The sequence below is a fragment of the Carassius gibelio genome, chromosome A24, assembly GCF_023724105.1.
Source record: "Carassius gibelio isolate Cgi1373 ecotype wild population from Czech Republic chromosome A24, carGib1.2-hapl.c, whole genome shotgun sequence".
Lineage (NCBI taxonomy): Eukaryota > Metazoa > Chordata > Actinopteri > Cypriniformes > Cyprinidae > Carassius > Carassius gibelio.
In genome coordinates, this window is record NC_068394.1 from 4,339,692 (window position 1) to 4,365,218 (window position 25,527).

The window sequence follows — 25,527 nt, forward strand, 5'->3', positions numbered from 1 at the left end:
GTGGTGGCATACATTATTGAGGGTGGAGGCATCAGTTTATGCAGCTTTCAATGTATTTCGATTAGACCTTTAGTGACATCTAGTGGTTCAGAACAGAACTGCAGTCAAGTAAAACATTTTTTTTTACCATATATAGGCTATCACATACGTTTAACACAAAGTCTTAAAGACAACCCCTAAATAAATAAAAAATACAAAAATATATAACAGCACCAACAATCATAATGCATTTTCAAAGTGACTTACTAATGTCTAAATATGTTTATATGCACAATACATACCCTCCAAAGAACAGTAAACAACGTACAATGTTTAAATTTGCTCTTTAAAACGCTAGAATATTTATATTCAATTCAATTAATTATTAGATTTTTTGAGAGGCAATTCATTTTTTATACATGTAAATATGTATAAACAATTGTTTATGGACTGTATTGTTAGCAAACTTCTCACACTCGTGATTTACAGGTTCAATGGCAGCATTGTGTAATGGCCCAAACTTCCTTCTAACAGGTTAGGCAACAAATAGCCTATCATGTTTCTGCACGCAGGCAGAGCTCTGAATTCCTCTTTCGATCTTGCACATGTAAATAATCATCTGAATTAAAGCAGAACGCGAGAACAGCGCCTTCACACATCGGCTTTGTGCTTCAGGTTGCTTTGAGCGCTTTATTTGCATACGTGTTCTGCTTTTTTCCCTGTATGTGGCTCAAATTAGAAGTGGGTTTCTGTTTTTAGCTGAGGTAGATATAGCGATCCGAAACATTAAAGCAGAGGTGCTGTGGGCTGTGGCAGGTGTTCAGTGTTCAGTGTGGATGTGCTCCGCTACAAAGCAGGTGAGTGTTTGTTAAGGCGGTCACACTGCGGTCCATCACGACTTTAGATTTTCCTAATTTTATAAAAGCATTGAATAGTCTTTGCTGATCATATAATTCTTTAAATTTGACATTAGTTTCATCATAGGCTATTTTTGACCGTTATTCTGTGGTTTATTTCTAATGCAGATAGTTTTTGGTAGTTTCACGAAATCGTAATGTTTATTTATTTGTCTTACATTTTTGGTACAAGCAATATGGATTGTGGTGGTTTTTTCATGTACCTCTTTTTATAATATATAGCTTAGTAGGCTATTTTTGTTTATTTTATTTAGAATCTACGAATTTGTGACTAGCCTACTAAAAAAATCGAAATAATTAACTAAATAATCCGATCATGTTGCTCGCGATTGCATTAGCCTGGATTTCGCGATCTACCTTCCAGTCAAGTTCAGTTTGAACTCTAATTAAACACACCTGAACTTGAGCTAAATACGATCTTCGGGAACACTCGATAATTACAGAGAGGTGTGGTGGAGCAAGACGGCTGTCCAAGAACAGAACTAGACACACTTCTTTTAAAAGGTAAGCTAAATTAAAGGGTTAGTTCACCCAAAAATCAAAATTGGCCTGTTTTACTCACCCTCGAGGCATCCTAGGTGTATATGACTTTCTTCTTTCAGACGAATTCAATCGGAGTCATATAATAATAATAAAAAAAAATCCTGGCTGTTCTAAGCGTTATTATTAGTGGGCGGGTGTTTCTCTTTAACAGTCCAAAACACATTAAATAAAGCACTGGCATCCTTATTAAAATATGCCTCACAGGCTCTGGGGCATAAATAAAGGCATTCTGTAGTGATTCCATGCATTTTTGTAAAAAATACATAATAAACTCTTTTCTCTCACTTCCGTTATCTGTCATACGTGGAAGCCGTTCTGGCGGATGATGTAGGAAGTATGCATCACTTGCGCCTCTGAGATATGCTAGTCTCGCAAATTTGTTTAAAGGAGCTAAAGAAGCCAGTTTTCCTTATTTGAGGAACACCAGTCTATTGGCTTATATTGGATGCAACAAATGGCTCGTTTGTAATGGGTTTTATTGTTTGTCTTGTTGCGCCAGTGTATGTTAAAGGGCGTAACATTTCCATCATGCGCTTGAGGCATTCGGCCAATCACAAAGCACTGGATAGCTGGCCAATCAGAGCACAACTCGGTTTTCAGACCGATGAGCTTTGTAAAAAAATGACGTGTTTCAGAAAGGCGGGGCATAGAGGAGAAACAATAATGTACAGTTTGTGGAAAAAAATGTTTTTTAACCTTAAACCACATAAACACATTGCATTACACCAAATACACAAAATAATGTTATTTTTAGCAACCTCATATGACCCCTTTAACATTTCATATATATATATATATGTATATATATATATATATGTGTGTGTGTGTGTGTGTGTGTGTGTGTGTGTGTGTGTGTGTGTGTGTGTGTGTAAAAAAGTTTTGTCAATTAAGTTTTATTTAGTTATTGTATGTACACCCATCATTTAGAAAAACCATGTTTGGTTAAAACAAGTTTTTATTTATTTTTTTATTTTGTTGGCAAAGTCTAATAACTTTCAGTTTTTCTAACCTTTTAACTACTGTAAATATTAAATATATTCCTGTATTATTCAGATTTTTAGTGTTTTTATGCATATTTCATTGTACATATTGCAGTGTTAGTACAGACATACCAGCGCATTTGTGACCCTGGTCCACAAAACTAGTCTTAAGTGTCATGTTCTTTTTAAATTATGAATAAATAAGCTTTCCAGTGGTGTATGGTTTATTAGGATCAGACAATATTTGGCTGAGATACAACTATTTGAAAATCTGGAATCTAAATCTTTATACTGAGAAAATCACCTTTAAAGTTGTCCAAATGAATTCTTAGCAATGCGTATTACTAATAAAAAATTACGTTTTGATATATTTAGGGTAGGAAATTTACTAAATATCTTTATGGAACATGATCTTTACTTTACTTAAAATCATTCTCGATCATTTTGACCCATACAATGTTTTTTTGGCTATTTCTAAAAATATATCTTAGTGACTTAGCGACTGTGGTTTTGTGGTCCAGGGTCACATTTATGTCCGATAACCTGGGGGCTTTAAACTACAAATATCTTTTAACGTATCCAATCGAAACGGAAAAACTACCGATTTATTCACCTTGAACAAAACTCAATATTACATAAGTGTTCTGTCTTAAAATATGCGTGGTTAATTCAGGCATTCTCCTTTACCTTAAAAATTTGTGACATTTTTAGATCAAGTGACATGAAATTTGATGTGTTGTCATTGTGCGCAATGGATTAGGAAAATTTTTGCAGCACTCAGATGCAAAAAGGTATTTAGGAAAGTACTTTTATATTTAGTTTTAGTCCAGTCCAGTTTAGCCCAGTTGTACCATAGATAAATAATGAAGCACGAATCAAAAAGCATATATATATATATATATATATATATACCGCATTCGGCCAATCACAAAGCACTGGATAGCTGGCCAATCAGAGCACAACTCGGTTTTCAGACCGATGAGCTTTGTAAAAAATGACGTGTTTCAGAAAGGCGGGGCATAGAGGAGAAACAATAATGTACAGTATGTGGAAAATAATGTTTTTTAACCTTAAACCACATAAACACATTGCATTACACCAAATACACAAAATAATGTTATTTTTAGCAACCTCATATGACCCCTTTAACATTTCATGTATCAGTGCATGTGTCAGTGTTTTTTCTGACTATCATTGGTGGGAATTAAATATTTTTGTATCTTTTAGTGGTGGTCCAGAGAAGATGAGCTCAGATTGAGGTGTTTGCGCACTACCGTGGTTGTTTTTTGAATGGGGTGAATCTCATGACCGCATTCGGCCAATCACAAAGCACTGGATAGCTGGCCAATCAGAGCACAACTCGGTTTCAACAATGTCCAGCAGTAAATCTGCCGCCAGAAGAGCAATTCTACAGGCCTCCAGGACTAGATGGAACAGGACGGATAGCTTTGATATTGTTCCTGTTATCAACTCAGACACAAGTGAGTAGCTGAGATGTTGTGTTGTTTCGTGGACCTTTATGTTCGAGATGTGCCAGGGAACTGGGAAATTTTATTACGATAATCAATGTTAGTGTTGGTCAAATTGAAATTACACGGATCATCCAGACCTCAGAAGTCCTGCTCACTTCACAGAATATGCAAAGCAGCACAGTGAACGCCCATGTATCCCTGGAGCTCTCTAATTCAATGGCTCATCCAGACCTCAGCAATACACTTCAAACATTGAAGAAAAAGGGTGTATGTTTAAATGTCTTGCTGTCCTTTGTTTTAAACAGGCAAGTGTGATGAAGACAACGTAGAGCGCTGGCTTACCACAATCTCCAAGTAAGCTGAATCTCACCAGTGTTCATGCCTCTTTCACTCTGGCTTTGTTTAGGGATAAACCTTTCTCACAAGCTTTCAGCTGCTCCACTGTGCCATAATTTGCATTTCTTCCCAGATTAGATTCTTCAAAGCATTTCAGCTTTTTGTCATTAATATAATTTGACTTCCTTGTTTAAGGGACGATGCAAAACCAGAGGTTGTCCTGGAGACGAAAGGTAAGTTTACCTGTCCCATTTAAAAAAAAAAACTAAAAAACAATGAGCTTATGAGATTGGTATGGAGTGTATATATATTGATGTTATTATATTTGTATTTATTATATTATCTATATCATCTTTATATGAATTATCATATTACAATACAGTGTTTCAGAAGCTAAAATAAAAAGCAACACTGACGAGGAATTCAGTGTATATATGTTGCTTTATACTTGCTGTATATTTCAATTCAGTTGACTGTATGGTAAATGTGATCAGCTGAATTCATATGCAAAGAGATCTTATGAATGCCCATTTAACCTTGGAGCTCTGTGTAAACTTTGAGTTGGATATGTTATTAACATACTGATATGATTCATGACTCAGTTAGTCATTTCTCAGTGATGGCTGACATTGTGCTGGTTTATATTATTATAACAGGGATAGCTGACCTACTGACCTGAGGGCATGACTTACTGAATTTTACACTTTTAAATACTGTATTGTAAAACACATTGCTTTTCTTTCAGTGAAGCCCATCAGAAGAAATGAGAGCGGAGAAGATGATCTGGCACTGGGAGTAGAGGGTAAACATTCCAAAGTTTTGTATTGCTTGGTTCAGTTTAACCAAATACCCATCTGAAGCAAGACATATGAGCGATAGGAATGAGTGATGTTGGTTGACATCAAGATTTGATATATTTTTTATTGAAGTATTGAGTTTACAGCGGCATGTGGAGCCTGTGTGTGTTCAGAAGGCCTGTGCTAACCCTGGATTTTAAACATGGCAAACCTCTTATTCCTTCTAACACAAACACTGGCAGAAAGTGAGACAGTCCAGCCCCTGCTGTCTGAGATCCTGGCATAGACTTCACCTGCTATACATGCTGTCCAGTAACATGGAAAAGATAAAAAAGGGCGCCTAAACTTAATAAGATTTACCCAAGTATTACTTGGGGAGACATGTTATAACCTCATGTCATACTGGATCAACATCTATGTAGGTCCAGGAAGAAAACCAACCAACCAGATCAACTTATACTATCAGGGCTTCAATAGTATTCTTATCAACCCTTAATTTCCCTTTCAAAGTTGGTTATAGTTAAGGATGCTCAAATTAATTCTAAGATTTCCTTGATTATTGTACTGCTTTTGTTTACTTTGCCACTCTGAAGTTTTCAAGCAATTCAGCTCAATGCAGCTTTCCTGCACTTTATTTTTAAAATACCAAAAATGAGTACAATAGATGAGTTAGATTTATTTTAATTAAAATTGTATCTTGTAATTCAGTCTTAGCCACTCTTTTCCCAGTATGCACTGGGGCACGGCTAGTCATGGTTGCATTGTCTGACTGTTCATTTGCACAGTTCACATTTAGTCACTTTGTGTTTTTTTCTCATGAACTCATGTGATGGATGTGCACATCTTATTAGTTTAAGACAAAAAGCAAATTTCTCCTAATGACATATATAGATAAAATACTATTACTATTTAGCTGACGCTTTTATCCAAAGCGACTTACAATTGCTATATATATACTGTATCAGAGGTCACAAGCTTCTGGAGCAACTAGGGGTTAAGTGTCTTGATCAGGGACACATTGGTGTCTCACAGTGGATTCAAACCCGGGTCTCTCACAACAAAGGCATGTGGCTTATCCACTGCACCAACACCACCCTAATAAAATAAGTTGGGATGTAATATTAAACAATTTAAAATCACAAATAAATAAAGCAGTTAGCATATAACTTTTTAAATTGATACAACTGAACTTTACTTAATCTGAATAATATTTGTTACAGTAATTGTTAGCTTTTACATCATAGCAACTTTTAAGTTCAGTGAAGACATTTAGATTAATTCAACTCAAAAAAGGCCGTGCAAATTGTTGCCTTAATTTATTTCACTTTGATATACATGAAAGTATATACCCTATATCCTGAATTATCCTGTGCATAATCCTTTTGACTACTGATTTGAACTACAATTTGAAGAGGTTTACCTTCAGCTGACCTTTCACTTCAGGCACCATGCAGGAGCTTTGTTACAGTAACTTCCTTTATGAAATCTCAAGTTAAGCTCTGACATGTTCTAACATTCTGTAAATCGCAACAGATAAGATTCTAGAGGTATGTTTAGATGTTTTTGCCCGTAGTTCTGAGAAAATAATTTGCAAAAAGAAGTTTAAAATCTCTATAGTCTACTCACTTGGAAGTTTATCTTTAGCCCAACAAAAACAGGACAAATCTATTCAGTACATTCTCATATAACGTCCTCATAAACCAATTAAAAAATAAATGCAGAATGATACTATAAATAGTCAGATACTGCGACATAATACAATACAGTAGCATACAATCAGCTTTTTTTCTTTCTTGCCAGACATTCTTCATATCTCTTAACATTTCTGAATGATCATATTCACGTCGACCACCTATTAATTGTTTTCTTTCTGCTCGGTGTGCTGTTTTTCTTCAGGGTTCTGTCTGCTTCTTAGCATGCTATCTTCTTTCCTGGGTTCTTCCTTTTCAGGGTCACTTTGTATTAAGTGTCGTGACTCTCGTCTATTTGTCTCTTCCCAGGAAAAGTTGCTTTTCCTAAGCTACCTCCTCTGAATCTGTCATTCATGTCAGTTGCACTGCCAGACACTCCCTTTCCAGTGAATGAGGTGCTTTGGTTTTGTAACACAGCGGCAATGGAAGGTACAGGACGAAATGGATTGGTGCTCTTCGGTATCCACAGAGATTAAACAAAGGCGCTGGTTTAGGAAAATATGCTGGGCACTTTGGATCAGGGTCCACTTTTAAGAAGACATCAGCATGTCCCTGACAACATGCCAAAGTCTTCTGTTCAGTTGTTTATGAGAAGACATCAGAACATCAAAACAACAGTGAAGAACATTGACCTAATATAGCTACTGTACCGCAGCCTGGAGGTGTTTAATTGAAAACGCAGATGTTTTCCATCTTTATAAGAACTGCTCTGTTTTTTCTGTGTCTGATACAGCATCTTTATATGGCAGACACTCTCTCAGGTCTGTACGAGACCTTCTAAGGTAAGAAAAGTCTTAATATTAATTCTTTTGTGGAGCATTTTTCATCTATATCTTGATTAACTTTCACCAGCCAATATGATAAGCTTTAAATAATATTAAATGTCCAAAATAACTAATATGGTACCAACATGTATTGTGTATCCTAGTTACATTTTTCAGAAATTGACCAGACAAAAAGTATTTTAAAATTGATAAAGAATATAGAACTCTTTTGTAACCTGTATATAGGAATACACATTACATATCTGTGTCACATCAGAGTGGATGAAATTACTTGAAGTGGCACATTTGTTAAATGAATGTGTACCATGTACGTGTGTATGCTGTGTAAGTGCGTGATATAGGCACCTGCCTGAAACCTAAGACATATTTTCCATGCAAATGCTGATTTGTTGACATGCCACCGCATGGGTTGCTGGGCTCGTTTGCATGAGGTGGAATGTCACTGATTGGGCAATGAGGTAGGAGAAGAGCGATTCTGACCGGAAATGAGTGAAACAGAGGAAAATGTGATCGAGGGCTTTGGTGTGTAGGAAAAAAAGGTCAGCGGTGTTTGTTTTCTATTCACTGATGTTGCCTGGTGTCATCCACGCGCAGGTCAACTCAAGATCCTCCTGCTCTGTCCAGGTGGAACAGCATTTCATCGAATGTCTCAGTACCATCAGACGTCAGGTCTGGTTCTCCTCAACAACCTTTCCCAATTGTCGATCATTTGCTTTAAGACTTAAATTTGTTGGTAGCCTATTCCTGCTACTTTTTTATTTATTATTATTTTTTATTTTTTTTGCAGTATAATGGACGTGTTGAACATATTGGAGGATGACCCTGAAGAACTGTTGCTGGATTTAGGTTTTGGAACTGAAGAGCCTGACATCAGAGGGAGAATCCCAGCCCGGTTCCTCAATTACCAGTCCTGCGCTCGTGGAATCAGCTTTCAGCTCTTTCTGGAAGCTCAGCAGAACCGAATGGATGTTGAAAATGAGGATGTCAGAAGTGAGCAATTTCCTCAAATTCACACAAAAAAATGCATTTTTTTACTCAACCTCACATTGTTTTAAACTTATATGACTTTCTTTCTTCCATGGAACTCAAACAGTGAATTTCTTTAGAATATTCTTGGAACTGATTCAGTATTAATGAATGTGAAAGAGGACTGGGGGTGTCAAACTCCAAAAAAGACAAAAAACAAAACAAAAAACATACCCTGTATTTTTCGGAGTATAAGTCGCACCTGAGTATAAGTCGCATCAGTCCAAAAATACGTTATGACGAGGAAAAAAACTTATATAATGCTGTGTTCACACCAAACGCGAATAGAGCGTCAAATTCGCGTCTAGTTTGCCGCTTGAACATTTTGAATGCATTTGCGCGTCTAGAGCGAAATAGATGCGCATAGAAAGCAAAAGTTTGAAGTGAAATTGACGAGCGTCTGAGGAGAAATCTGCTTATTGTGGGAGGGGCAAGTGCTAGCGCTTATCTGTTTGCAAGATGGCTGATGCTGGTCGAGTACTCGGGTCTTTTCCACTTTTTCCTGCACACGTCCTATGAATAAACAAATTATCTTGTTAGCGAAAATTAGCTGTAGGCTATATTAGGGGGAAAATAGTTGTAAAAAAACAGCGGGAAGGCCGCGGGTCGATAAACGTGTACGTGACTCAAAAGTTAAATGTGTATTTAGGTCCTTTTTATTCCTGAAATATGAACTTGTGTGTGATACTTGTGTCATAAAGCTCCGGTTGACTGCTCACTGACAACATCAGTATTTCCTCCATGTTGAATGAGTGACTCCTGAGCAGGCTCCTGATTGGTAAACCCGACGTGAACTGACGGCAAAGTTCAAAATTGTCAACATAAAAGCACAATTCGCGCGTAACGCGCCTATCGCGCCAGATGCTTAATTTTGCATCTTCCTCGCTGCACTAAATGCCTCATTCGCACCGCGAGACCTCCAGATGTGCGTAAACGCGCCTTTGCATTGACTTAACATTAAAATCATTCGCACCAGACGCTCTATTCACGTTTGGTGTGAACACAGCATAAGTCGCACTGGACTATAAGTCGCATTTATTTAGAATCAAGAACCAAGAGAAAACATTACCGTCTACAGCCGCGAGAGGGCGCTATGGCGGCTGTAGTCTGTAATGTTTTCTCTTGGTTCATTTCTCTCGATTCATGTAAAATTAATTTTGATAAATAAGTCGCACCTGACTATAAGTCGCAGGACCAGCCAAACTATGAAAAAAAGTGCGACTTATAGTCCGGAAAATACGGTACATTAGTTTAGGCCTAAGAAGAACTGAAATATAGTGCACAGTACATATGGACCAAATTTAAATGATGCTTTTATGGTGCTTTTTAATCCTTTGTGAAGCTTGAAATCTCTATTATTATTTAAAAAGTTTCCTTTCCATGGAAGAAACCATAATTTTTTAGGAGTGAATTAAATATCTTAATTAATATACCTTTTAAATATCTTTTCTTTATTGCCACACTTTTGGGATTGGAACTTGTTCTCTCTGCTAAATGTGTCTATGTTCGTGCAAATCATGCATGATTGAGCTTCATCTACAGAAGAAGTGTGTATAAGGGTTTTTATGAAATTGCCTTTCTTAATATGTGCTAATAAGCAAGTTTCGCAGCTAAAGTAAACAGTACTGCTTGCCAGCCCACAGAAGAGAGGGCCGGGGTGAGCAGAACTCATTAACTTAGAATGGCTTGCTAAAAACAGTGCTCATTTTGACAGGGTAATCATTTTTACACTACCATTTAATTTTTTTTTTCTTTTTACCAAAGTATGTTATAGACTTTTCATTTAGACCCTAAAGAATCATATCAACTTATATCATACGGGCATCCGGTGACCCCTTTAAAACTATTTGGACTGATGCAGATTATCGTCCCATAGGTGTTTTCAGAGGCTGAATGTGGTTTAAATATTAGGTGAGAAACATCAAAAAACAGAAGTTGACAATCATTTCCTGTACAGCTGTAGTGTGTTGAAAGTATAAAGATAAGCAGAGTTTTACGCAAGTCAATGTTTTGAAACCTTCTATATCTTTTTCTCCCTGCGTTCAGATCGGTTTAGGCAACTCGAGGTTCTTCAGCAGATCACCACAACGTTCTCCTCTCTGGTCGGTGCAAATACTCAGGATGCGGACACGTCTACAGCCTCCCGGATGTCTGCAGAGGCACGGGAGAGGAGAAAACGCATGGCCATGATTCTGCGTAGAGCCTCCAAGAAGAGCCTCAGCCAAGCCAAAACGTTACAGAACCAGCACACGCCCCATCCTGTGACCTCCTCAGCCCTGTCCGGCCCAGATGGGATGCCAATGGTAGATAAAAGGATCCCTTCCAAACGCACAAGGATGTCGGACAACAGCTGTCTCTCCCCACTAGAAGAGGAGCAGAGCATTAATTCAGAGGCAGCTGAGCCGGTTCTAAACAGCTTGACGACAACATCAGACCTTCTGAAGCTTGATTTTCTCCCATCTTCAACCAAAGAGAGTCTGCAACAGCCTGTTGAATCTTTCGAGCTGGAAGAGGTAAAGTCTTATTGATCTGCAGTGATGTCCTTTGTATTTACTTCCACGTCGTTCCCTTTCTAATGTTGCTGACTGTTTCTCAGATCCAAAGTTTTGACGAAGGAAGTGTTCCTGGGAGCTGCAATGGTCCAGTGGATCCTGGAGGTGCATGTTGTTTTTAAAAACACCCAAACAACTAGATAGCAATGTGCTAATAACCACTTAGGACACTATAGCAACAGCATAGCAATGCCCTGCTAACTACCCCTAGTATTGTAGGCTAACTCCTGTGCTTCAGAAAAAAGATCAAGTTTAAAATGCAATATTGTTCCTTTTGCTTCCTGAAAAACGAACGTTTTTAAAAGCCACGGTGTGAATTCAAATAATTTACTTAGAACAATTTCCATCTCTGATATTATGCAAATTACTCATGCGATTGTTCGGTCATTTTCATATGTACAGCAGGCTGCTGCTTAGCCTTAGGTTAGTGGCTGTTGTAAATGTGCTATACAAATGAAATGAACTTGAACTTGAACTACATGCTGTATAGTCGAGGTAATATCCACCTTAACCACAGTACTGTGGAATATGGACTTGTTTGTTTAGTCTGATCAAGAGGCTTTAGTGTTCTTCACGCTTGTGATATGTGGCTGCAGGATAATAGATCTTGTTTCCATGTAGGTGAAGGAATCGGGTCTTATGTGATGAGAACGAACAGTTGTCAATCAGACAGCAGCGGCTTCCTTGAGGATCCCTTCATACCTGCGCTGTCCCAGCAAAACAACCCTGGACCCGAGCTCATGAAGGTAAGACGTGTTTCAGCTCTTTCTTTATTTACATGCTGCAGAAGGTTTGAGTACCTATATTAATGGTATTAGTAGTTTGTATCTGCTATTATTTTTATGTTTTTTCCTGTGATCGAAAAAAAAAAAATCTATATATTTTCTTACACATTTTTATATATTACAATATTTTCTAAAATATCTTCATATATTTTCTTAAAATGTATTACTCCTCCACACAACTGTTTCAACACTGAGCACCCAATCAGCATATAAAAATAATTTCTGAAAGATCATGTGACACTGAAGACTGTGGTAATGGCTGCTGAAAACTCAGCTTTGCATCACATGAATACATTACATTTTACAATATATTAAAACAGAAAGCAGTTATTTTAAATTTTAATAATATTTTACTATTTTACTGTATTTTTGGACAAGTAATTGCAGCTTTGACGTGAGCGGCTAACCTCAACCAGTGTTGAGTTTGAGACAGGATTCGGTTGTTTAAACAAAACAGACAGCACAGTGTTGGGGAAACCTGTTTGGGTACAATAGCCATTATTTTTACAGTAAGACTTGGTGCTTCTAGTGGAGCAGGCTTTAAGCAATGTGGATACTTGCTTGGGTATCTTTATTTGTCTGATTTCTCATGATGTTTCTGCATTTTGCAGATGCTGAATGCAATATCACAAAATAGCACAGAGGATCAGCAAAGGGGATCAGAAGTGCGAGAAACAGAGGATCCCTCTACAGATAAACAGAACTGTGAAACAGAGTCAAACCAAAAACACTCGCTTATGGCACACTCTGGCAAAACCGTTCTGGGAACAGCAGACTCTGAAACTGTGTTTGACTCAGGAGAGTTGAGGAAAATAATAAGCGAAAAAGAAAACTCTTTATCACCAGATATTACTAAAGTTAGCAATAATGGTGTTTACACTCTAGCATACTTTGTTCAAATGGATCCCAGTTATCAGACTGAAATTTGTAACCGACTGCAAGGATCAGGAAGTCCAGAGCGACGTGTTTATATAGAAGGCATGTCCCTGTTTGAGGAATTGAAATCTGCTGAGACAAACTTACACCTGAGTCCTACTAATGTGAGGACAGATGTTGTGGATAACTTTACAAATAATCTTGAGCTGGGCAAAAAAGATCCAGCTTTGGATCTGATGCAGGAAGCTCCAGCTTGTACCCAGGGCCAAACCGTGACCTCTGATGCAGCCGTTGGACACAATTCCCCCACAGCGCTCAAACTCAGGAGAGAGTCTTTCTCCAGGAAGTCCTGTTCTGATGTGATCACGGATAATGACTCAGGAACAGCACAAACACCTAACACATTGACGCCGTTCACATCTATGGACACATCTCCACCTCACTTATGGAACAATGAGGAATGTTCTGAAGATCTTGGGTGTTTGCGCACACGGTCAGTATCTTTGGACACGGGACTGTCATATGAGGAGGAGGATCACAGACTGCAGGGCGTATTGTGGGCAGGGGCGCAGCGTTGCTTCTACTGCGGGTCTGAAATTGGCCACGATAATGCCTGGGCAAAACCTCAACCTGAGCTGTCCCCCAGTCTGCCTGTAAGTAGAAGTTACTCTCCAAAAAAATCATTATCTATAATCATTAACTATGACGACCTAATATATATATATATATATATATATATATATATATATATATATATATATATATCTATATATATATATATCAATATTTGGCCAGTACTGGATATTTAATTGCATGTGTTTTCCCCCAATGCTCCCTTAAATTTATATTAAAAAAAAATATTTTATTAAACACATTAAATGTAATCTGTAGCCTATCGCAAAATGAATATCCCGTTTTAAACTCTACATTACATTGTATCATTGGTGACCTAAATTCAGTTCTAGAATTTTATTTTATTAACTATTTTGTGTTTAGTTCATGTAAGCAAAATAGTATAATATATACAAAATTGTATACATTTTTTATATTGGTCATATATTATAAAAATAATATATTTAATTTATATTTAATAAATACATGAATGTATATGTTGGTTATCGGCCATAACATTTGCTGTAAGTAATTATTGTCTTTTTGCTGTTTTGACAGAATTTTTTTTTTTGTGTATCCTTATAAATTATCCATCGGGGGGTTACATTTATGAAAATTGTTCTTTTTTTTTTTTTTACAAATGTTGCATTCAGTTCAATGCATAGGCAGTTTACTTAGGAATTTCTGTGTAAACATTTTTCTATAATGATCTAATGATGACATTTCATCTTTCAGAGAAATGTGTTCTGCTGTTGCCCATTGTTTTTATATTTGGTTTGATGGCTTCCATGGGTTCTTTACCACTAGTAGATCTTTCCTCTGATTATAAGAACAAACTAAGATTAAACATTTCTATTCTGAGAAAAACTCTTCTGCCTGAAGAGATTAAAAGCCGTGCACTGCTTATGTTTAATAAGGCTCATTTGAATTTGTATGGTTCATTTGCATTTGTGTAATGGAAAACAGTGAACACTGACCACTTCAGAATCTTCACAGCCTTTAAGCACACGCACCAGAATCCCCTTCAACACACATCCTCACTTACAAACACTCAACTGAAGCTACCTGCATTTAGAGGTCAAAGGTCACAAACTGCTAAATACTCCTTGCTACTGGAAAATCTTGCTAAAACCCCATGTTTCTAACCGGTTTTATTTTAGTATGAGAGATACCTTAATATATTTTGAAATTTATTCTGTTTTCACTTTCATTTTAGTTCGTTTTAATAATGTTGCTCTGCGTTTGTTATTTAGTACATTTTAGTTATTTTAGTGCATCAAGTTAAACTAAATGTGAAAGTGAAATGTATTGAAAGTGAAATGCAACTAGCTAAGATTTTAAATGAGGATTAAGTGTTTTTTTTTTTTCAGTTAACATTTATTTTATATCAAGTAATGCTAATGATTTTTTTTGTTGTTGTTGGTTTGTATTTTGTTAACTATAATAACCCTGGTTTGAGCTGGATTTGGCGGTTTTAACAAGCCTCTAGCAATAAACCAGCTTAACTACTTTTAAAGATCTTGTTTTCCCAGAAAGGATCACACCTTTCTCGTTCTCTTTCCAGTACTCTCTGGATGAGCTTGAAGACATGGTGAAATGTTTGAGGAAGTTCCAGGCGGTTCTGACAGAAATTGAAGTGCGACTAGAAGAAGAGCAAGCATCTGTGATCGGATCTCTGTCAGATTCCCACAGGTGATAACGAATACCGTCATAACGGATAGCTCGCTGATTAATAGTGCTCCTCAATAGCATGTATTTTGCAGTGTTTAAAGCTGATTTTGTGTCTCAGGGAGGAAGTGGAAGATGTTTTGAGGCTACGAGCAGCTGTCAAACATGAAGCTGGGACGCTTGAACAGCAGCTGTCTGATCTGGTACATCACTATGATGACAGCATTAAAATGGTATTCAATCTACTTGTAAACTAAACATTAAATATGACTTATGGATCAGAAACTATAGGGCTTGGGGGCAAAAAAAAAATCCAAATATTTAAATATGGGGCAAAATTCTTACAAACGTGAATTTGAACCCACCAACATCCTCCAGTAGTTCAATGTATTGAATATACAGTACAGCAGAACTGCATTTCTTTTATCCCTGTACTGTTATGTCTGCAGAAGCTGAATCGCCTCATGGATGAACAGTCTCAGCTGTGTACCCAACTGCGAATTAGACCCTCTTATACGCCCCAGTCAGAACCCACCTCAACCAGGAGCGTGGCCATTCAGTGCTGCCTGCCACCCATCACGTCCAGTCCACAGCGGTGTGTCCATCATCACTGCACCTGTCATGGGGCATGTCAAGATCCACACCAGTTCCCCTGTCAAAACCAATGGGAGGCTAATTGCAAACCAGACAGGCTGGACTTTGTAGCTTTTATTAAAAGTGTAAGAAACATCTTACTGTATACTCTCATCATCAGAACAGGTGGATCTGATAATGCTAATGTCCCAATGTGTTGTTAACTATGTAATTTTATCTTTCAGTTGAAAAATTCATTACAACATTCAATCAAAAATAACCAGTTGGAATAAGGTTTGTTTTCTTCATCAGTCGCAAATAAATTTAATTAAACTTAATGACCCTAAAAAATTATTTGTTGATAATAGTTTTGTAATAGTGCTAGATGCAATTTAACAATTGTTTTTCTTTCTTTTTCTGACACATAATTCAAAAAGGTGAGTGTAACTTTGTATATCAAAATTTCCGATTTACATACATACTGTATATAGCTTCCATACATATATCTGATAAACATTTGGTAAAAGACAAACATTTTATAGGGTCTAAATGGAATTTAATTGAACATGAATGCAAAACAACATACAAAATTATTAATTTTCAGTCTTTCCTTTCTTTTAGAGATGCAGCCATGGAGTGATGAATACCTGTCTTCTTGTTTTTTTTTTTTTTGGAAGTCACTTATAACATGAAGTGCTTACTCTTGAGCACCGAGCTAATAAAGAATTATGTATATAAACCATTATCATGTGTATATTTGTGTTTTTATGTGCACACACGTATTCCTCCCAGTAGCCTCACACTCTCTCGTTCCCTCTCCTTCTTTATCTCTGTATCTCTGTAATGAAACACTTCATATGTGGTGTTACACTGACCATATAAGGAAACTGCTGCTCTTCCGATGAACCAGTGGATGAGATTGTGCTGGTGCCTCTGTCTTATTGGACAAGATCTGATGGTTCATCCAGTGTTCCTGAGATGCTCTCCAACAATTAAGTCACAGCCTCAGGAAACTGTACCATTTGCTGAAAATGTCAGTACTTGTTTATTAATAACGTCATTTAAGAACATTGTTGAACCTTTAAGAAATAAAGTTTGCACAATTGGGACTGTAGGGGACCATATAAGCGTTAATATTTAGAATAGGCCTAGTGGTCTACAAATACAGTATGGCTTACTGTACTTGACTTACCTGTTTGAATCGTTTTATCAGAAGTAGGCAACTTCGTTGTCACATCCTCAGAAATAATATTTTATTTCAAAATCGTTGTACTATGCCTTAAAAAAAGGTAAATATATCACATAATGTTCGGTATCCGTTTCTTTTCTTTTCTTTTTTAAATGCTTCATTAAAAAACAAATCGCGATAATGAGCCGTAAGAGCAGCAGCTTCTTTCTGAATTTAGGGACCATGTGTAAAGTGCCTCACCGTGTCCTAAATCAGTCAGAACAGGTTTTTACGTTTTCATTTGTGTTCATGGCAGACGCTCCCTTGTCAGGGGGCAGGTTGGCACATGAACGGTTAAACATACAGCTTCGTGTTCAGGGTAGAAGATGGTTCAGTGGATGAAAAATCATCAAAACCACTTCGCACACTCTCCATACACACTCATCACGGGAGGAGGAAACCATTCACATCAGAGGAGAATAGAAAAACATCAAAGACTGTCAGCAAACAAAGTCCACATTGTTTTCCATTATTATTCATTTCCTCTTGAGTTTGTAATGAGTTGTGGTGAGTGTAGATGTGTCGCAAACTGCAAAAAAATGGTTATATTAAACATTATTATTTATGAAGTGTTATGTTTTAATTATATGGACACACTTCAAATCAAAAGCAAATGAAGTAGGAATCACTGCATCGTCTTGACACAATCCATCTTAAAGGGTTAGTTCATCCAAAAATGAAAATTATGTAGTTTAATGACTCACCCTCATGTCGTTCCAAACCAGTAAGACCTCCGTTCATCTTCGGAACACAGTTTAAGATATTTTAGATTTAGTCCGAGAGCTTTCTGACCCTCCATTGAAAATCTATGTACGGTCTACTGTCCATGTCCAGAAAGGTAAGAAAAACATTTTCAAAGTAGTCCATGTGACATCTGAGGGTCAGTTAGAATTTGTTGAAGCATCGAAAATACATTTTGGTCCAAAAACTCTTTATTCAGCATTGTCTTCTCTTCCGGGTCTGTTGTGAGCGCGTTCACAATGCTGCTTACGTACGACGCTGCTGACGTGTTTTCTTTGTTATTGGGCGAACCAGAAAACACGTCAGCAGTGTCGTACATCAGCAGCGTCGTGAACGCACTAACAATAGACCCGGAAGAGAAGACAATGCTGAAAAAATGTCATAATTTCAACAAAATCTTCAACAAATTCTAACTAACCCTCTGATGTCACATGGACTACTTTGATGATGTTTTTCTTACCTTTCTGGACATGGACAGTATGCATACATTTTCAATGGAGGGACTGAGAGCTCTCGGACTGAATCTAAAATATCTTAAACTGTCTTCTGAAGATGAACGGAGGTCTTACAGGTTTGGAGCAACATGAGGGTGAGTTATTAATGACATCATTTTCATTTTTGAAGAACTAACCCTTCAACTTCCTCACCTCCATCATGAATCACTGCTGAAAAGTCTTTCATTAACCTCGATGACGTGCGTTCGTGGAAGCCGGGATGATTGACACATGAAAAGGACCTCTGTCACCATGACAACAGGTGCTAATGGAGACAGAATTGGGGGAGGCCCCTTCTCCTGAAGTACATAACCCCTCTCTTTGATCTGGCCTGCACTCCCTTTCTGTCTCTCTGCTGCACTGAGGTAAGGCCAAGCTCTCTTTCTTATCATTTACTTCTATAGTTCTTTTCTGGATCTAAAGATAATTACCAAAATATTTCAGAAACTGTTAATTGTATTATAAATGGCCATTATGTTTTATTGTTTATTATTATCAACATAGACAGATAGTTTTTATTTTATGATATAGCATGTTTTAATCATAGATGGACACATCAAATCAGAAGTAAATGTTACTTATTACTTATTCACTTATTTAAATATAATTTATATTTGTTGGGGTATATAAGAATACATTTAAGGTAGATGTTAATTTGTACATTTAAATTTAATAAATGTAATTATATTTAAATAAAATGTTTAAAGTATATATATATATATATATATATATATATATATATATATATATATATATATATATATATATATATATATATATGTGTGTGTGTGTGTGTGTGTGTATATATATATATATATGTGTGTGTGTGTGTGTGTGTGTGTATATATATATATATATATGTATGTGTGTGTGTGTGTGTGTGTGTAATTTATTTTGTAATATTAATATATTTGCTTTGCATGTGAATAAATGTGATACTAATATTTATCACGGCAATACAAATAAATGGAAAAAAAAGTAGAAAAATATATGTTTTTGTGTCCCAAAAGCGGGTTTTCATTGCTGTTGGTGTTATTTTTGTTAGCTGACTGTGCTCGAATGTACATTTTTATTTTCTCTGTCATGTAATTTCCTGGAGGAAGTACATATGTTCTTTGAAAAATGAATATTAACATGGAATCAAACACATTATGTTTTTTGTCTATCTAATACGACGCATTCAAGTATAGTGCATTGACATGACATAATTTACCATAATACATTAAATTAGCTAATTACATTAAATTCAGAGCCCAAACAGAAATAAAATTATCATTTTGTGAGAAGCTGTGTTTGTTTAATCAGCTTCAAACATTCAGTAAATATGCTTTCCAGTAAATATGGCAGAGCCTTTGTCATGCATATAAGTGTGTGTGTGTGTGTATTGAGCATGAGCTGTTATCTGATACCTGAACAGACTGCTGTGGGGAGCATGTCCACTGACTGTGTGAGGTCACTCTCAGACAAAGCTGAACACACACTCACCATGCACGAGCATCTCTGTGAGTACCGCAGCCTGTTTTTCACTGCATGTCTGCATGTATTTCTGCATGCACAACGTTTCTCAAGGTTTTTTTAAAATAACTACCAACTGATAATAGAAGGGTCAAAATATGCATCCAGACACATAGACCAGCAGTGTGAGCCTGTTTCTGAAATGTTCTCCTGCAGATGCGAACACTGAAATGGAAAATCAGAAGCAGAGCTCCGAGGAACATCAGCAGGACAAACTGGGACAGAAGAAACCCCGCAGGAAAGACACTCCCGTACTCAACAGCCCTCCACTCATACCAGGCAAGACTTTGATTTCTCGCATTCTCACTGTCACCCTCACGCCCTCTCCATCCATCTCTCGCCGTCTCTTTGTCTCAGTTCTTTGCGCTTTTCTTTCACAGGCGTCAGACTGATGAAGACAGAGGCTCAAATGATTCATCAGGAGGATGAGGAGAAGGAGATGAAGAAGTAGATGTGTTTCAAACATTTGGTTTTCATTGTAGCTAGCTATTTTTTATTGTCGTCTGAGCCTTCATTTAATGTAGGTTTCGCAGATATTTTTTTGCGTTGTCATTTCATCATTTGAGTTACATTGTATAAACAACTTGGAATGATGCAAATAACCTATTTTAACTGCAGCATGAACATCAGGTTGGAAAAGTGTGATTTTCATTTATAAAACTCTAAAAATTTTCTAGTGCATTAGTTTATTCCTATCAGTGTTGTATAAGCGATTTTATGCATAATAGTACCCTACAATGTGATGAAACAGAGTTTAAAATAGCTTGAAATATATACAAATTTTGATGACTGCAGAAAAATGTGAATTTAGTTACACATTATCCCACCGGACACAACTTGACTGACCCTAAAACTGAATTTTTCACACACTTATCCAAAAAAATAAAAAAAACTTGATTTTCAAAGGGTTAATAATGACTCATCAAACAATTTGGGATTAAACGGGTTAAGTATGAACAGCAGATTAGATTAACTGAGTCAATCTAAAGAAACCTTTCAAGAACATGTCCATGTCATATTTCACCCCAAAATCTGAAGAAAATCTTACGGTAACTAAAATAAAATATTTTGTAAAATATTAATATGGTAACATTTGTTGTAGTGCCTTTATGTTTCCACAATGGAATGTGCATATTTGCATGGAATGTGCTTTTTATTTTCACAACTGAAAATAACAATGACAAAAAAAAAAAAAAAGTACAATTATATGGATTTGTGTGTGTGTGTGTGTATAATAAAAATATTACAAATAAAAAATAATTTATATTTTGCACAATTAAGCATATTTTACTCCCCAATTCTTATTATGGTTCAATGAAATGAAAAATAAGGTACATATTCATCATAGAAGTTTTATAGTGCCTTTATCTTATGTTGATATAAATGCTAAATAAAATGCCATGGGAAGCATAGTGTATTTTTGTATTTTTGCAAAAAAAAAAAAAAAAAAACAAGAATAAAAAAAAAAAAAATCTATTGTAATTATATCAAAATAAAAATAAAAACGTGAATTTAAAAAAAAAAATAATAAATAAATTATATATTTTTAAACAGTTTATCTGTTTTTCTGTATTTACTACAGTAATAAGAATCTTTTGGGAAACTGCTTAATTGTCAAAAACTGACACAATGCAAAAATCTTATTGGTCTTATAATAGACTGTACTGTCTTGCTAAATATAAATTATGCATTTATTTAGATTTTGGGTTGAAATAGCATCACTCAACTCCATCATCAGTGCAGTACAGACAGAAGTGTGTGTGCTACAGGTAGGGTCACCTCCCCCGTCTCAGAGAGATGCTCTGTAGGTGTCTGGCCCTGCTACGGGGGTCTGTGGGTTTGCTGTCCTCTTTCTGTGAGCGGGAGGGCAAGTAGGAGTTGGCACAGTAACTGGGTTTCTTACTGTATCTGACCAGGTGGTATTTGCGGCGAGTCGGAGCTGCAAAAAACAGAGCAGATTTTTGACAACCATTCATAAACATAAACATAAAGATCGAATATATATCCAAAATAAAGTCTCAAACTCATCATCTGAGCCCTTTGAGTAAAGATTTATTGTCACAAAAGTGCAATTAAGGAGCATCAAAACAAGCATGATCACATGACCACACCTGCCATACTTTTTTTTTTTTTTTTTTTTTTTTTTTTTAATAAAAAAAGTAACGAATGGATCAACAGACATTAATGTAGAAAAAATACATCTCATGACAAATTATACTTTGTATAAGTAATATAAAAAGTTTAAAGAAACAATGTGTGGATCTAAAAATGTGTTTGACTGCAGTGATGCAGTACACTAGATAGCCAACAGATGGCTGTAAAGCACTACATGATTTATGCCACTAGTGCACTGCTGATCAGAGCCTCCTTTTATGTTCGAGAAAAATACGTTGTACATGAGGATTTAAAAAAAATAAATAAAAAAAATAACCCTTAATAAAAATTAGCTTAGTTTTGACACACCACATTGATTTCCTGGCAAAACCATATGTGTACTAAACTGAGCCGAATACGATTTAGTACAAAGCAGAACAAAACACACTTATTAAGGCAGAATCTCACTGTGCCATATTTACTCATCAACTTCAATATTCTATAAATGTACATCTCACTTACATAATTTCACATTCTGAGCCTAAATGCGCCAAACATGAGGTTGAAAAATGACTCTTCAGAAATGTCAAGATTTGAGGAAAAACTGTTATAGTCAGAAACCTTAGTATGGACTCAAAGTTCATCCAGCAAAGAGGTTTCTTAAAGCTGCAGTTGGTAACTTTTGACTTTCTAGTGGTTAATAAACAGAACTGCTTGCGTCTTGCGGAAGAACATCGTAGCCGGAACTACTTCTCTCTGTTGATGTCTATGAAGAATCACAAAGGTACTGGGTTACTCCGCTGCAGTACCCCCGAAGCAATCTAAAATAGTCAGAATATAAACACTTATTATAGATGCACCCTAGTGATTCAGGAAAAGCTAAAAACATGTTTGGAAATGGATTCATGGTGTACTCACTTATTATATAAATTTTTCTACATTTTGAACACAAACAAAGTTACGGACCGCAGCTCTGATTGGTTGTTTCTTAACGGGAGCGATGTATTTCTGCAAATGGCAATAGGACCACTGGGAGGAGCCAGAGGAGCTTGATTTTTTCACAGATTATCTGTCTCATATTCTACTGTCAGGACATAATGCCAGGTTTAACAAATATGTAAAAAATATATTTTTACAAAAGTTACCTACTGCAGCTTTAATCAGTATTAAGTTGATTTCCATCAAAACATTCTTAATTAACTGAACAAGGTTTGTTTTCAGAGGATGTATATATATATATATATATATATATATATATGGCTTATTTTAATAATGTTTAGATTTTTTGCTGGAGAAAATGATATTTGCAGTAAGTCACCAACTCTGCTCTGCTCATGGAAATTTAATAGGAAAGGAGGGGCAATAAAAAAAAAATGAATAAAACAAAATATCACTATAATATTCAGAACATTTTATAATGGCACAGTATCAGTCTCAGTCTCAGTCAACAGTATCAGCCTCGGAGCTGAGAAGGGCAACATGCTGACATTCACAACTCTCCAGTAAAATAAAAATGATGAAATCACTTCAGTGTCTCTCAGATACGAAGAAAAACGTTGACATAAGCACAGACAAAAAGAAAGCTCAAGATATGTGTCGTGACTCAGAACCGAGTCAGAGGAGGATGACTAAACAGGAAGATGGACACAAATATTCTATGAATGACAACAGAGAATAATTCTCAAGGATTTGTAATTAATAATAATAAGGCAACAATTTTTCCTTCTTTATCTTTCTTTCTTGCTTTCCAACCAATGACTCATATGAAGCATGCATGAATGATGGCTTGCGATGACCTCCAAATAAATGAGGCACAGACATTATATTCATCTTTGGTTGAGGCAACAGCTGGATTTTGCGCTGGATTTTGCTGCATATTTACAAGAAGCCTTTTTTTTCCTACATTTTACAATTTATGTATGAAAAGATTCTCATGGATAGGTGCATTATACTCAGTTTTTACACGGATACCTCGCTAGCATGATGAACTAAAATGTAATAACAGCACGCAGCATCTGACTGATCAAGATGCTCATGCTAAAATGTGCTTTTAAAATTCCTCATTTACCAGATTGAAAAACAAAAATAAGATAATAATTCTCTCCGAGATTTGAGTAAGCATGATTAGTACACCTTCCTACGATTAATATTGTTCATTGCTCATACCAAATTTCCCTATAAACACTTCATAAATAATATACTCTTTTATATACATTAAATATAAAAATAGAAGAAAATTCAAAACACAACCTAATGTGAAAATAATTACATTTACTGCATTATAAGATCTTGAACAGCTGACAATCTCTGCAGAGGTTTAAGAGAGAAACTGGCCCATCAGATTTGGTTTATAATAACACAGATAATCAGATATCATTTGTTTTTTTTAAAAAAGGGGAGCTGTACCTTTGTTAATTGTAAAGAAAGAGTTCACATAAAAAAATAAAAATGTGCTAAAAATGTACTCGCCCTCAAACCATCTAAGATATAGATGAGTTTGTTTTGTCATCTGAACAAATTTGGAGACCTGTAGCATTACATCATTTGCTCACCAATGGATCCTCTGCAGTGAATGGGTGCCGTCAGAATGAGAATTAAACTACAGTTATAATGCCTCAATGATGGACTTCCTACAAACATGGAGCTTTTTACTTCACAAGACATTCATTGAAGGATTTGTGTGGATTATTGTGATGTTTTTATCAGCTGTTTGGACTCTCATTCTGACGGCACCCATTCACTGCAGATGATTCATTGGAGAGCAAGTGATGCAATGACATTTCGCCAAATCTGTTCCAATGAAGAAAGAAAAATCATCTACATCTTAGATGGCTTGTGAGTGTACATTTTCATTTTTGGATGAATTATTCCTTTAATCAGTATAGTGTGCTCCAAAAATCTGAGGCTAATTAGGTATTTTTCCAATTTAATGCAAAAAAAGAAAATGCGTAATAAAAAAAAAAGATAATATACAAAATGTAATATATAAAATAAGAGTAATAAAATAAGATATGAGTGAGAATTAGAAAAATGTACATTAATGTTTACTAATTATATATATGTATGTATAATTTTACATCATAACTTAACATGCATTTTGATATATTAAATCTTTATTTATTTTTTTCCAAGAAAACCCATAATTTTCAATGTGACCTCAGGCTTTTGGACCACTGTGTATAAGCTTTCATTTTTTTCCTAATTTCATTATATCTAGCTAACATAGATATATGTTGTGCAAATCACATATAACAAAATCATTTGAATAGTTGTCAAAATGTCAAAACTATTTGTGAAAAAATCTTCTATGTTCAAATGGACTTTTGAATTGAAGGATTATGGGCCATTATACTAACAATCAAACCCTCAATCACATACACCATTTGATATCAAGAAGCTCCTGAAAGCATATGCACAGAAGACTCACATGATGGAAACTGTACAGTATCATACACAGAAAAAAGAACAAACACGGACGACAGCAACATCAAATTTACGACTAACAAATAAAAATAAGAGGTAAATGAACAGCAGTTCTGCAGACATTCTTTGCCGCTCTGAGGGACTGGAGTTCTTTGAAGTTCTCGGCTCGCTGTCTGTGCTGGTTTGGCGCTTGAGTGGTCAGCAGATGTCACGTTGTCCCCGAGGGAAGATCATCAGCTGGGTAGGTCTCCATCGACTTGACACGGGACACATTTCATCTTCATGCGTGTGGCTTTGGTGCCAACAGTTTCCAAAAGCCACCGCGGCACCACGCATGACTTTTTACATTGCATGGATGCAAGGATTTACATCCGTCTCATGCCAAAGTCTCAGTCCTATATGGTTTTGTGTATCTCTGAACTAAAACCAGGAGTGCATCC

General features: G+C 36.1%; 3 protein-coding genes across 6 annotated transcripts in view; 2 read left to right on the forward strand and 1 right to left on the reverse strand.

The window, feature by feature from the left end:
• The first annotated feature begins 588 nt into the window (after positions 1 to 588).
• Positions 589 to 16,337, forward strand: LOC127945814 (uncharacterized). Of its 2 annotated transcripts, XM_052541879.1 has the most exons (18): positions 589 to 654; positions 739 to 836; positions 3,647 to 3,900; positions 4,197 to 4,245; positions 4,423 to 4,460; positions 4,973 to 5,029; positions 7,449 to 7,497; positions 8,095 to 8,169; positions 8,288 to 8,490; positions 10,573 to 11,039; positions 11,123 to 11,183; positions 11,700 to 11,824; positions 12,475 to 13,392; positions 14,916 to 15,043; positions 15,141 to 15,252; positions 15,469 to 15,738; positions 15,838 to 15,886; positions 16,214 to 16,337. In XM_052541879.1, the coding sequence occupies exons 3-17, from the start codon at positions 3,792 to 3,794 to the stop codon at positions 15,883 to 15,885; spliced, it is 2,709 nt and encodes a 902-aa protein (XP_052397839.1). In that variant the 5' UTR covers positions 589 to 654; positions 739 to 836; positions 3,647 to 3,791; the 3' UTR covers position 15,886; positions 16,214 to 16,337. The 2 variants fall into 2 exon arrangements, with proteins under 2 accessions (XP_052397839.1, XP_052397840.1); XM_052541880.1 differs by lacking the exons at positions 589 to 654; positions 739 to 836 and adding an exon at positions 1,093 to 1,400.
• Positions 16,338 to 19,077: 2,740 nt separating this feature from the next.
• Positions 19,078 to 20,464, forward strand: LOC127945821 (protein phosphatase 1 regulatory subunit 17-like). Of its 2 annotated transcripts, XM_052541899.1 has the most exons (3): positions 19,078 to 19,557; positions 19,727 to 19,849; positions 19,951 to 20,464. In XM_052541899.1, the coding sequence occupies exons 1-3, from the start codon at positions 19,380 to 19,382 to the stop codon at positions 20,019 to 20,021; spliced, it is 372 nt and encodes a 123-aa protein (XP_052397859.1). In that variant the 5' UTR covers positions 19,078 to 19,379; the 3' UTR covers positions 20,022 to 20,464. The 2 variants fall into 2 exon arrangements, with proteins under 2 accessions (XP_052397859.1, XP_052397858.1); XM_052541898.1 differs by having other exon boundaries at positions 19,727 to 20,464.
• A 601-nt stretch (positions 20,465 to 21,065) lies between these two features.
• The window catches only part of LOC127945815 (dual specificity calcium/calmodulin-dependent 3',5'-cyclic nucleotide phosphodiesterase 1A), a 54,723-nt gene continuing 50,261 nt past the window's right edge, over positions 21,066 to 25,527 (reverse strand). The window contains exon 17 of one of the 2 annotated variants that reach the window (XM_052541883.1): positions 21,066 to 21,509. In XM_052541883.1, the coding sequence (XP_052397843.1) occupies positions 21,346 to 21,509 (164 nt within the window). In that variant the 3' untranslated portion in view covers positions 21,066 to 21,345. Of the gene's footprint in view, positions 21,510 to 21,602; position 25,527 lie in introns of those variants that run through there. The other variant, XM_052541881.1, reaches the window with a different exon arrangement.